Below are 14,429 nucleotides of genomic sequence, written 5' to 3'. Positions count from 1 at the left end.
AGGTCGCAACAACATAAAATATATTAAAAACAGTCCAAAACGCTAAGCTAGCCAGATGCCCTCCTCAAGTGCATTCTGGTAAGACAGGCCTAGAGTCCCCTGCTCCAATTTGCAATGATAAAGCTGCAGTGTGTGTGGGGGGGAGAGAGAATCTTTCACTCCCTTCTTTCCACTGCCAGTCTAGGTAGGCCAATTGGGCCAGAGGCCATCATGTAGGCTGCCACCACATCCCTAACCATGGACAGGAGTGCTTTCCAGGGATCCAAGGCAAATAGTTACAAGGGGAAGCAGAGATAGCTTCCAGTTTACCTGTCCCACCCTGGAGACCAAAGCAGCTTGCTTTTCTCTGTCAAACCCCACTCATATGCACACATGGCATGAACTACATGACGAGGCACATGAGAGGTTGGAATAACCCTGAGAGTTTTGGCACAAATGCACCCAAGATCCTAACAGGCAAATTTTATGAAGTTTGTTAAGAATAATAAAAGAAAGGAAGAGGTCACATGGAAGAGGCAGAATGTTGCTTCACGAAAATAAGAAAAAAAGGTTTTAGTTCAAGTCTATCCTATTATTGCTACTTACAAACAGGCTATTGGTCTCATGTGTGACAGGTATAGATGATCAGCTCAGGGACACTGACGGACAAAGGACTGGTTGGCAACCAGGGCTGTGGAGTCGGAGTCGGAGTCGTGGAGTCGGAAGCAATTTTGGGTGGAGTCAGAGTCAGTAGAAATGTACCGACTCTGGCTTCCAAATAAATTTTGATTGACAAGAAGCAATTTTGGGTGGAGTCGGAGTCGGAGAGTAGAAAAATAGAGGAATTGGAGTCGGAGTCGGACAGTGGAAAAATAGAGGAGTCGGAGTCGAAGGTTTGGCATACCGACTCCACAGCCCTGTTGGCAACAGTAATCTTTTGAAAGAGTTTCTGACCCAGAACAGTTTTGTTGACAGGTAGCTATGTCCGGACAGTCACGTCTGTCAGGGAGATGGTTTGACACCTTTTGGAAGTTGGGAGATGGATTATCACAGTGTTAACTGCTTCCAGATTTCTCCATCTCCCTGCCAAACAGAACCTATTCTGTACTTTGTGTATTCAAGGGGAGATACTGTATGACCACTCTGCTAAGGCAGAAAGGAGAACAAGCTATTTTGGGCCCTCACTACAAATGCCACCATGACATTTTAGGTAAAACAATCAGTGAATTTTTTTTTTATGTGTAGGCCATGCTCAATTAAACCTAAATGAAATGTAACTTCTTAATTAAACCAGCTTTATAGTCTCAAAGCCTTGGAGCAGCAGAAGATGGTCTAGGCCAGCCTTGCCAACAGCTCCTATCAGCCACAGCCAGTGCTATGCTGACAGCATAGAATGAAAGTTGCTGTACTCTTCCCAGTCCAATCTCAAAATGATCAGATTTACAAATTCCTCCCAGAGTTTTGATACTTTCATGCTGACAAGGCAGCTTTTAATATTTTGGAATCAAGGAAGAGCTTCTGAATTAAAAACAGAATTACAGGCTAACTGGTCCAATATGACACTGAATCCTTTTTGGCAGGAGTCTGTCATTTAATTCTCTTTGTCAGATAGTAATTTCATTTACATGGTTTACATTATAAGATTCAAAGAGAAGGAAATTATTTTACAAATGCATTTTGACAATCGTTATGTTAACTAACTGACCACAGAGCTAGACCATTAAGGAGTCCCAAAGCCCTAGACATTTACTCTGTGTTTCATTCAAACAACTAGCTTTTTTGTGATTAGAAACAAGTGTTCATATTATATGAATGTTCATGTGTGAAGTTATAAACAGTGAGATATGATTATGTAAGGCAGGATTCATGCCTTCAAAATATTTCCATGTGCAATGGTTCTGGGGCCACAGCTCCATGACAAAAGTAATTATGTGTTGAGTCCTCTACATCAGGGATGGGAAACCTGTGGCCCTCCACATGTTGTTGGACTCCAGCTCCCATCAATCCCAGCCAGCATGAGCAATAGTCAGGCATAGGGATGTAAGGAGGCAGTGACTTCTGCCTCTTCCTGTGTTCATTGCAATCTGCTCTGTTTCCATTCTGCTACAGTTTGGCTTCCACTGAAACTTATCTTATTCATCTCACTATCCACTATAGCCAAAACCAACATAATTAATTATGTAATTAATTTCAATCCATTTCAATGTAAGGTAAAACTTTAGAAAAGGCACAAAACAACGCAACTATTGGCATAACATTTGTGGACGAACACCCCCTCCCAACAATAACGAATACCGCTCGTGTTTGCTTGTGTGATTTCCATTTCTGACCTTGGCCGAACACACAAATTGCGGTAATATCTGCTTCTGTTTCAGACTTTTCCAACATCCCTAGCCAGAGATGATGTAGTCCACCAAAATTGGAGTGCCACAGGTTCCCCATCCCTGCTCTACGTTAAGACCCAATTGTGCAGATGCTCCTCTTTTTAAAGCGAGAAAATCAGCAAGCTGGAAGAAGTATGGAGCACCCACTTCAAAGATTACTCCTCACATGGCTGCTGCAACAGTGTTACTCCAAAGATATAATTTTGAGTATGAACTACTCTGGCTAGAACATCTGTGATGCCGTGCACAATCCTTTTCTCAACTAAGATTTCAAAATCACAGCACTTGAATCTTTTGCTATATGCACTGGTACATGTAGATATTCATTCTACTGGGCACTCATGAGATTTGGGGATTTATCTATGAAACCTAATTTGTAGTTCATAATAATTGTACACTGAAGGCTGAAGCATGACAAACTGTGTTATGAGAAGCATACACTTTTTGAGAAACAAAAAGCAACAAAAGGTATTTGATTGTTTGCAGTTGAACATTCACAAGATCTTATAAACTTTTCGAGGCAAGAGCTTTCAATAAAGTCCTCTGTAATGACTCACAGTGCAGAATACATTATAGCAAGGCAATGAAATTAGCATGAATTTATCTTGGTGACTGATTCTTTGGCAACTCTTGGGATTAACATACTAAATTAGAAATCCAAAAACAAGTCAATCATGGATTAATGTTGTGGTAGGGGCAACCCCTGAGCAATTCAGATGGAATTTTCCTTACACAATAGGGAGTTGAAATATGGAATAAACTGTCACCAGCAGCAATATATATTAGACACTGTTAAGTAGGACGAAGAGACATCTGGATACCTTTTCAAAGAGAGGCCAAAAAAAATTGTATCAGAGTAGACTGCTACTTGGACATCTTTGGATTAGGGTGAAATGCAGTTGAATAAACCATATTTCATTGCATGATTTCCCTTTCTTCTTGAAAACAAAAATAACTTGACAGGTCATTTAAATGATCTAACTTAGGCTCTTCAGTAAGGAGCACAATTTCCCCCTAGACTGACATGCTTCACAAATTGAGGTCTAGATCCTATGAAAACTTTGTTCTTTGGAAGTTTTATTCTCTGGGTTTTGTGCTATTTGCCATTGCCTCTGGCTTGGATTGCACCTTTATGCACATTACTTGATTTCTTTGCAGTTGATAGCTGGACTGAATGTTTGAACAAAAATGATTAAGACTGAAGTTCTAGTTGGGGTTGTTATAATGCTAAATAAAGGGGCAGTATGGAACACATTTACAGATAAATGAGATTGGGATCAAGTCACATAGGCAACAAAGAAACAGCTGGCTGAAAGCCTACCATTGTATGATTTTTTGTGCTTAGTCTCATCCTTAATGTACATAAACTCAGACAGGGTCTTCACATGTGTGAACATTAAAGAAGAAAAGAGCTAAAATACCTGCATGTAAGCTTCATAGACAGTATATTTTATACTTGGGTGTTCACACCTAAGTACATAAATTCTGTAAGAATTAACCTCATCATTTGTTGTGCCTGCCATCCAGTATTTAATTTATTATTATTAAAGCATGACATGAAATTAAAAAAGCATAATACTTTGCCAAAAAAGCACCATACAATAACTTACAGGACATACTCAATATTACAGCACTGGAGGCTCATTATTCATTTATTTAAAGCATTTATATTCCACCCTCTAGCCAAAAAGTGGTTTATAGAAACCAGTAGGAAGACAGTACCTGTTTATAATTTATTTACTGTTATTCATTATAGTGTTGTAAAAATGAGCCTCTAGTGCTAAAGTCATCTAATAATCGGGTGGCAAGCACAATAATATTTCTTTTTTAGGAAGCCTGGTGATCTATATGGTATTATTTTCTGCTGGCAAATAAGATAGTTGCATCTTGCTCTTTTTGCACAGAGAACCCATTGTGGAAGAGGCTGACATTTTGTAATTTTGTCCTATAGTGGTGGAAGCTGCTCCGTTAGGGCCAGGGGGCACTGACCCACCAAACTCACTCACTCCTCAGCCATCTCCCACCTGCATGCCTTTTTACTTTCAACTGGTCCACGGGATGGCTCTGACTTTACCTACTGTTGGTTTCCCTGCCTTCCTCCCCACCAGTCCCAGTGGGCACCATCCATTCCTGTCTCATAGTACTTACTCGCTATATGGGTTCTCTAGGTGCCAAGGTAAGCCAAACAAGAAAGACGGGAACAAATAAATAGTTCGTTGCTGCAAACGATCACTGACTCTTTCTTTCTATTAATTCTTCTTGACATGAAAAATCCCTGCTGCACTACTAAGTTGAAGTATTCTGCACAAGCCTTTGAACTTTTCACTGGCATCAACATCACCCCCTTTGATCTGGCTGCCTTTCTATATCTCCAGTCATGGCACAAGAGAAATGCCCCAATGCTCTTCTACACTTGCAATCAGCTTGTGTATTTCATGGTTCTTAAGTCGTAAGACAAGCTTCACATCAGCTTTAGCTAGAGAAATTGATCTGCCCACAGATGTGAAGAAAATCTAAAATAAAATTTGGTAATAGAAGAATTACATTAAGTAACGAAATGTGAATACATAATTGGCACAGATGGGAGATTTGCAGTGTTGTCTAGGGACACAGTTGGGCTTATTATGAGGCTAAATACACTACAGAATCTTGCCTGAGCCCAACAGTTAACCCTATAGTGTATTTAGCAACGATTCCTTCCAACAGTGGCTTTGGAAGTGATGAAAAGGCAGAGAGAAGAGGAAGTATATGCTTGGTATGTCGTGTCTCCACCTTTCTCCAAACCCAAACCTGTACGTCCGCTCCCTCCCCAAATGGGAAGATGAGCATGCTTTCTTTACATCTAGATCTCTGCATTCAGAAAGGGTGTCACAAGACTCCAACATACAAGGAGGATGAAGCAGAGGGCGGGGTTGGTTGGTTGCAACCAGGGTGGTGGAGGGGGAGGCAGACCGCTTGGATCCTTTCCCTGCCCCGCCTGTAGAGTGGAGAGCCTCAGGGGAGACTGGGGAGGACTCTGACCAGCCTGGGGGTGGTGGCTCACCATGAGGCTGTGGCAGAGCCCAAGGCAGAAGGGCAGCCCCACTGCTGAGAACTAGGCACTACCTCTGTAGATGGGAGCAAACACACCCACCCAGAGAAGCACACCAATCCCATAAGGAGAGGGAGTCTTGCAAGTAGCTCACCATACCCTGCCTTTAATAGCATAGTGGGAGGGGCGTGCCAACTTGTTGCAACACCTGTGGTGCTTCCCTCCAGTTCCATACCTCTGACCCTGCTCCTGAGCCCAGTACGTGCTCGAATAAAGCTTTCCTTCTTACTTGCAAGAGCCTCTGTTGTTGTGTCTTGGGGCAGGAGCCAGAAGTGAATACGGTGTTCTAGTCCAGACAAGATCTACATTATGTCTTAAGCTGGTATGAATAAAAAGTGGACAGTTCTCTAGCCTCTTTAAATACAAGAGTGGTGTGCTTAGATATTTCTTCAGAAAGATGTAGCAACCATGTTGCTAATTATAGGAGAACTTTCAATAATGTTAGCATGCCCAGCATAAAGAGCATGCAAGGTACACACTGGTGTGGGGCTCACAGGACTGAGAAAGGATGTACAATGGTTGGGCTGGGTGGTAGATTCACCACTGCTGAATCATGTGCAGGAGGAGGTAGAACAAGGATTGCTAAAGTGGTGTCTTTCAGATGTTCTTAGACTCCAACTCCCATCAGCTCCAGCCGACATGACCAGTTATCAGGGATGATGGCAGCTGTAGTCCATCAACATCTACAGTATGTAGTCAACACATTAGCTATCCCTGAAATGCAATAATTCTGAAATGGGGGGGAGGGGAGTTGGAACCAGATCTCCATTTGAAACCATCTCCAGATCCTTCAGGCTAATTCTAACCCAGTGGAGGCTGGTCTGTTAGGGCAAATGGGGCACTGCCCCACCAACCTCAGTGGGCTCACAGCACCTGCCCAACTTCTTTCAACCAGTCAGGTGGGGCTCTGTCTGCCATTGGCTCTGGCTCCATCTACTGTTGATCTCCTTGCCTTCCGCCCTACCAGTCCCAATAAGCACCAGCCACCACTGTTCTAACCTGCTCCCTGGGGTCCTCCCTGCCACCCCTCACTTCTGTAAGTCTGAAGGAGGGAGTGGAGATGTTAGTAAGAGCTGACCTTACAAATTCCATAATCCTCTTCACTTTCATCCCCCAATTTGATAAGTTTCGGAAAGCAAAGGGGAGTTAAAAGCAAAGGAGGAGTTAAAAGCACCAGTGAGAGCCACTGAGCCTAGGGAGTGGTTTGAATTTTGAGTAGCTCTTCACTTGTGGCTCTATTGCATTTGGCCAGTAGCTGCTCTGTGGCCATAGCTGAGGAGGTCCAGGTGCACACATAACTCTAAGCTATAGTTAACATTAACCAAGGTTTATAAGCCAACAACAAACCTTGGTTAAGTAACATGTTTTAGCTCTGGTTAATAAACCATAGTTAAGCTACGGGCCTGGGTTTAGATGATCAACTTTAACTATGGTTAGCTAAACCAGGGTTTATAAACCACGGCTTAGCGGTAAATGTGAACCAGACCCATGTATTATTGCCTCACCATAGCAGTGCTTCGAATGAATACTAGAATGATTAAAACCTGACAAAAAGGGCACATCAGTTTGTTTTCTTTTTCTGACTTGTTAACTATACAGAGTTATCAGACCAGAGCCATTAAAATCAGAGGTCATTTCGGTCCTGATTTCAAGTGGGATGTGGATTGCTTCCAGAGTTCCCCTCTCAAGGGAAAGAGTCTTTCTTATAGTGCTACTTGGCTTTAAACACCATTTGCAAAGTCGCCACACTCAAGGAACATTTTATGTGTATCAATATTTACTAAACAGTCAGTGAAAAAATAAAACCAGAGACTGATATATAAAAACTAAACAGGACAATGGGAACTTTAATACATAGTTTAAAAGATGTACTGTAAACACCATAAAATGTAGTTCTAGCAAATTTTGTTATGAGTTGCCATTCTAGGGCAAGCATTTACATCTTTTGATGGCTTGAGAAACACGTTGAAATATGACCCTGGAGATCTCAGGAGGAGGGGGCAGAAGGCACTTGGTTTTTCTCAGACATTTCCTCATTGTTTTCTTAACCCAACTTGTTCCCCTTTCTAAAAGTAGCCCTCTGCAACTTCTAAGTCTGTCTCTCCTCAAACTTCAACATTTAGAACAATCTCTCCCTTTACCAAGAAGAATTGAAAAGGTGGGACAATGACCTCAAGAATGGCATTCCAGTGTGGCTCAGTTACACGGTGCTTGCTACAACTATTCTTCAAGAAAAAAACTCATTAAAACTCCAGTGAAGTTAAGCAGAAAAATGAGATATGGTTCACTTGTGGCCCAGGTAAGTAGACTGTCTACTTGGTGGAGTGAAACTCAGGCTCATGCAACCTCCTTCTCCTCCTCCTCTCCATATCGGACCACTTCTATGCTTGTATTGTTGTTTTACTTTGAAGTTTTAACCAATGTAAACAGCCTAGAAATCTTCTGATGTATATGGTAGAATATAAATGTATTAAACAAACAAGTCTGTAATGATAACCTTAGTGGACATTTTTGTTTTTCTTTATGAACACCTTTAGCATTTTGATGTTGCCCTAATGGATATATTGTTATGAATCATATTTTCTGTAAATTTCTGTAAATTGCTTTAGGACTTCTTTTGGCTACAGGAAGCTACGAATGAATCTAATAAACTAAACTAACCCATGCAAAGTAATGTGAACAGGGCCTCTGCACATACCTGAGCCTTGTGGGGGCATGTTCACACAAACAGCTTGTTATGTAGTGTTGCATTGTAAGCTATGAAACATATAGGCGAGTCTATATGTGAAGCATGCCACATACTGCTTACCCATAATTTCCAGCTTACTATAATAAAATAACAGCGGGGGAAAGGTTCATACTCCTGGTTGTACTTACCTCAATAATATACAGAACCACATTCTTATAAAAGCAATACAATATGCATTTCGTCACTCGATTGTAACTCCAGGCTCCATGGACAAGTAACAGCTTCTCCAAGTAGGAAAACTGGGGAAGGAAAAATGGCCAACAATTAAATTACATTGTAGAGAGATGCAAGCTAGAGTCTACATATAAAGCAAACATCACTTGCCATTGTTATACATTATGCACTTTGGACAGTTTGAATTCAGGGTGGGCTCAGATGATCACATTTGTTCCCACCTCACCGTATGTTTTTGCAGTCGCCACAAGGTGCAACTGACATGGAAGACCAAGTGAAAGGTCTGCTGAATCAATGCAAGTTCTGCACAGGTCTTATATCAGGGGTGGGAAACCTTTGGCTCTCCAGGTATTGCTGAACTACAACTCCCATTAGCAATGGCCAGGGATTACGTAGTTCAACATCTGGAGGGCCAATGTTTTCCCACCCCTGCCTTATGTGCAGGAGATACATAATGCAGACCTGGATTCATGCAACTAGTTTCCCATCAAGTTATGACTTCTGAGCAATATTTGGGAGTATTCTGAACAGAGTTCCATGCCCAGAATTACAGTGTAACTATGCAGGTTTGCTCAAAATTAGGGATGGGATCCGTTGGCTGGTGCCAGTTTGAAAGCATTCTGTCAACCTAACAGGCCAGCATTAATTTGAGTTTGTTAAGTATCCGCTAACCACTGCTTTTACTGATCCATGTTTTTTTCCCACTAAAAAAAAATTGTATTAATATTGATATTTTTAAACGAAATGTCAATATTTTGAAGAAAATATCATTTCCTTTAAAAATATCAATATTTTGAAGAAAATATCAATATTTTAAAAGGATATATATAAAAATCATTCTTACAATCTATGTTTTAGAGGTGGACTAAAAAGTCTGTTTTCAAAACTAGCTGTGGAAATTTGGTACATTAAAATCCGATCCTCAGTGATTGAGAATAAGTGAATTAATGGAAAATTCAGTACCAAATCCAAATTGAATGGAATTCTAGTACATCCCTACTAAAAAATAAGTCCTATGGTAGTCAGTGGGATTTATTCCCAGGTAAGTGTGTATAGGATGGCAGCCCTAAACATTGTAGCCTTTGTAGAGATAGAGAAAAAGAGGGCAGCACCAAATTCAAAAGAGAAAGAGGCAAGTCTCTGGTGCAGCAACTGCAAGTACTCTTGGATGAAACAGATTATCTTGACCCATCCAGTCTGAGTTCAGGCCTGGTTATGGGACTGAATTGGCCTTGGTCGCCCTGATGGATTACTTTTATCGGGAGAAGGACAGGGGGAATGAGACCCTGTTATTCCTACTTGATCTCTCAGCGGTTTTTGATACCATTGACCATGATATCCTTCTGGGTCGACTTGGTGAGATGGGTATCAGAGACACTGTTTTACAGTGGTTCTGATACTATCTCCAAGGTTGTTTTCAGAGAATAGCATTGGGTGATTGTCTTTTGGCCCCCTGGCAGTTGTGCTATGGGGTGCCACAGGTTACCATCTTGTCCCCCATGCTGTTTAACATCTATATGAAGCCCTTGGGAGCAGTCATCAGGAGATTGGGGGCGAGGTGTCAGCAGTATGCTGATGATACCCAGCTCTATTTCTCTGTAACATCTGAATTGGGAGAAGCCGTGCAAGCCCTGGACCGGTGCCTGGACTCTGTGGTGGGCTGGATGAGGGCCAATAAACTGAGTCTGAATCCTAGCAAGACGGAGGTGGTGTGAGTTGCTGGTTTCCGAGTTCAGATAATTTGTCAGTTGCCTGCTTTGGATGGGGTCACACTCCCTCTGAAAGAGCAGGTCCATAATCTGGGGATGCTCCTGCAACCATCTTTGTCACTACAGGCCCAGGTGACCTCAGTGGCTAGGAGTGCCTTTTACCAGCTTCGGCTGGTGAGCTGCAGCCGTTTTTGGACCGGGATAGCCTGATCACTGTTGTCCATGCACTGGTAGCCTCCAGGATGGATTACTGTAACGCACTCTATGTGGGGCTGCCCTTGAAGTTGGTCCAGAAGCTGCAGCTGGTGCAAAATGCAGCGGCGAGACTGCTCACTGGAGCAGGGTATCGCCAACATGTCACCCTGCTACTGAAAGAATTGCACTGGCTGACAATTTGCTACTGGGCCAAGTTCAAGGTTCTAGTTTTGGTATACAAAGCCCTGTACAGCTTGGGACCAGGATACCTTTTCCCTTATATACCCAGTCGATCACTGCGCTCTGCAGGTGAGGGCCTCCTATAGATACCATCTTATCAAGAGGTCCATTCTGCACAACATAGGAAACGGACCTTTAGTGTGGTGGCACCTACCCTGTGGAATTTCTTCCCCTTAAATATTAGGCAGGCGCCATCTCTATTATCTTTTCGGCGCCTATTTAAGACCTTCCTCTTTCAACGAGCCTTTTAAGTTGAGACCTTATCCCAGTCTGCATCTGTGTTGGAATTACTTTTTCATATGTTCATAAACCTTTTTTTTAAAAAAACAACACTGTATGTTTCTAACCTTTTTTCTTTTTTAAGATGTCTTCAAAGCTTTTTAAAAAAATGTTTTTAAAGACATTTTGCTTTAATGCATTTTAAAGTCTGTTTTTATGATGTTTTAAAGTGCTTTTAGTGCTTTTGTTTGCCACCCTGGGCTCCTACTAGGAGGAAGGGCGGGATGTAAATCAAATAATAAATAAATAAATAAGTCTCAAAATGGTACTGAAAAATTAAGCGAGCTTTAATAAAATACCAATGAGATCTCCAGACGTTGTCTTACTAGAATGACTGAATACACTGAATTCTTGTTTCTTCAAGGAGTGTTTCCACTGAAACACACTGAGTAATTTACTATTTCATTTAAGTTTTCCTACATTTTTCAGAGCTCTTTTGAAAGTTGCCTCTTTCTTTATGAGAACTGTTGACCAGCTTCATTTATTTATCACACCACATTCCATGAAGCTCAGGGTGGTATATACCATTTCCTCCTCCATTCAGCCCTTAAAACATCCCTTAGTATGGGTTTAGCTTGAGTGATCACAACTTTCCCAGGGCCATGGAGAGTGCTTCAGGGCTGAGCAGGTTTGGAACCCAGGCTCCCCCAGTGCAAATTAAGCAAGTTGCCCTCTTTCAACAAGCCTTTTAAGTAGAGACCTTATCCCAGTCTGCATCTGTGTTGGAATTGCTTTTTAATATGTTTGTAAAGATTTTTCAAAAAGATGTTTTGTTTTTAAGATGTTTTACAGATATTTTTAGTGTTTTATTGCTTGTTTGCCTCCCTGGGTTCCTTCTGGGACAAATGGTGGGATATACAATACTAACTAACCAACTAAACTAAAATACCCCAGCCTATGCCAAGCTGGTGCCCTCCAGATGTTTTGGATTTCAACACCCACCTGATGGGTGTTTTAGTCCAAAACATCTGGTGGGCACCAGCTTGACAAAGGTTTCTCTACTGCTTTGGCTCTCACGGTGTTTTTCTCCCGGAACAGAAACACTGGAGCAAGGAGTCTTCCACAGCCTCAGGTATTCCACAATGGATCTTTTAACATGCTGGGTAATTTAGTAAAACCTATGGAAAATATTCACATCTGGAAGAACTTGAAAGAAAATGAAAACGGGGAGCAGCTGCTGAACAAGTTTTTCTATGTGCCCTCAAACACAGATGGTCCTGTAGATTTCATTTGTTTTTTGGTGGTCTCGATACACTCATCAGAAAACAATCCCTGTACCCATCTCCTGACGTGGTGAAAAACTATACCACTGCAGCAATGCTTCATTTCCATGTTGAATGCACATATGTATTTGCACACCCATACAGAAGCATGGACCTACAGTGCTTTGCAAACGTACTCAGACCCCTGACCAATGCTCTCATATTACTGAATTACAAATGGTACATTGTAATTTCATTCTGTATAATATTTTATTTTGAAACACTGAAACTCAGAATCAATTATTGTAAGGTGACATTGGTTTTATGTTGGGAAATGTTTGTAAGAAACATAAAAAACTGAAACATGTAATTCAACTCCTATGCTGTGGAAGCTCCCAGTTTACACAGATGAAAGAAATTGCCCTATTGAGGACACAATATCCTTACCATTGGCCTCCACCTGTGAACCATTAAAGTTGCTGTCACATTGTCAGGATAAACCCCCACTGTTGAAGTAAAATGAAAACCAAGGAGTTTTCTACAGAAGTGAGATAAAGTAATACAAATGCATAGATTAGGGAAAGGGTACAAACTAATATCCAAGTGTTTGGATATCCCAGTGAGCACAGTTGGATCAATAATCAGGAAGTGGAAGCTGCATCACACCGCCAAGAAAAGGCCGTCCCTCAAAACTCAGTGCTCGAACAAGAAGGAGACTTGTGAGAGAAGCCATAGAGAGGCCAACAATCACTTTGAAGGAGCTACAGAATTCAGTGGCTGGGAGTGGATCGTGTACTAGTCAACCATATCAAGAGATCTGCATAACATTGGCCTGTAGGGGAGGGTGGCAAGAAAGAAGCCTTTGAGCTTTTACTCACAAAGTACCATCTGAAAGCATGTCTGGAGTTTGCCAGAAAGCATGAGAGTGTCCCAACTGTGATGTGGGAAAAGGTTTTGTGGTCAGATGAGACCAAGACGGAGCTTTTTGGCCAACAATCAAAGCGCTATGTGTGGAGCAAACCTAACACTGCCCATGCCTCAAGACACACCATCCATACAGTGAAGTGTGGTGGTGACAGCATTATGCTGTGGGGATGCTTCTCAACAGCAGGGACTGGGCATCTTGTAAAAATCGAAGGAAGAATGGATGGAGCAAAGTACAGGGAAATACTGCAAAAGAACCTGCTTCAGTCCACTAAAAAACTGAAGCTTGGGAGGAAATTCTCTTTTCAGCAAGACAATGGTCCCAAGCACAAGGCCAAAGCAACACTGGAGTGGCTCAAGAACAAAAAGGTGAATGTCCTACAGTGGCCCAGTCAAAGTCCTGATCTCAATCCCACTGAGAATCTGTGGTGCTCTTTGAAAATTGCGGCCCACAAGCGACGTCCAACCAACCTGAACGACCTGGAATGAATCTGCCAAGAAGAATGGGCCAAAACCCCTTCGACACTGTGTGCAAAGCTGGTACATACCTACCCCAAAAGACTTAAAGTTGTTATTGCAGCGAAAGGTGGCTTGCCCAAATATTAATGTGTGGGGGTTGAATACTTACGCAAGCAACATGTTTCAGTTTTTTATGCTTCTTACAAATATTTCCCAACATAAAACCAATGTCACCTTACAATAATTGATTTTGAGTTTCAGTGTTTCAAAATAAAATATTATACAGAACAAAATTACAATGTACCATTTGTAATTCAGTAATATGAGAGCACTGGTTAGGGGTCTGAGTACTTTTGCAAGGCACTGTATGTATGTTAACATAAGAACATAAGAAGAGCCTGCTGGATCAGGCCAGTGGCCCATCTAGTCCAGCATCCTGTTCTCACAGTGGCCAACCAGGTGCCTGGGGGAAGCCCGCAAGCAGGACCCGAGTGCAAGAACACTCTCCCCTCCTGAGGCTTCCAGCAACTGGTTTTCAGAAGCATGCTGCCTCTGACTAGGGTGGCAGAGCACAGCCATCACGGCTAGTAGCCATTGATACCCCTGTCCTGTCTAATCTTCTTTTAAAGCCATCCAAGCTGGTGGCCATTACTGCGTTTTGTGGGAGCAAATTCCATAGTTTAACTATGCGCTGAGTAAAGAAGTACTTCCTTTTGTCTGTCCTGAATCTTCCAACATTCAGCTTCAGTGGATGTCCACGAGTTCTAGTATTACGAGAGAGGGAGAAGAACTTTTCTCTATCTAGTTTCTCAATGCCATGCATTGTTAGGGATGGGGGATAAATTTATAATTCCCAAACCAATACGTGAATTGAAACACAGCTATGGGCCAGCAGTAGAGCATCTGCCTTGCACACAAAAGGTCCCAGGTTCGTTCCTTGGCAACTCCAGGCAGTCCCTTGCCTGAAATACTGGAGAGCACTGCCAGTCAGTGTAAAGAGTACTGCGCAAGATGGACCAAGGATCTGACTTAAGACAGTTCCCT

General features: G+C 42.1%; 1 protein-coding gene across 4 annotated transcripts in view; it reads right to left on the bottom strand.

Annotated features, from left to right (window-relative positions):
- Window positions 1-14,429, bottom strand: part of ATP8A2 (ATPase phospholipid transporting 8A2) — a 564,338-nt gene that overhangs the window by 253,012 nt on the left and 296,897 nt on the right. For all 4 annotated transcript variants that reach the window (XM_061629581.1, XM_061629578.1, XM_061629580.1 and 1 more), the window contains exon 27: window positions 8,332-8,442. In XM_061629581.1, coding sequence (XP_061485565.1) covers window positions 8,332-8,442 — 111 coding nt within the window. The remainder of the gene's footprint in view (window positions 1-8,331; window positions 8,443-14,429) is intronic.

The sequence above is a fragment of the Rhineura floridana genome, chromosome 5 (genome assembly GCF_030035675.1).
Source record: "Rhineura floridana isolate rRhiFlo1 chromosome 5, rRhiFlo1.hap2, whole genome shotgun sequence".
NCBI lineage: Eukaryota > Metazoa > Chordata > Lepidosauria > Squamata > Rhineuridae > Rhineura > Rhineura floridana.
The sequence above is the reverse complement of the archived record's forward strand: the minus strand, read 5'-3'. Positions and strand labels throughout refer to the sequence as shown.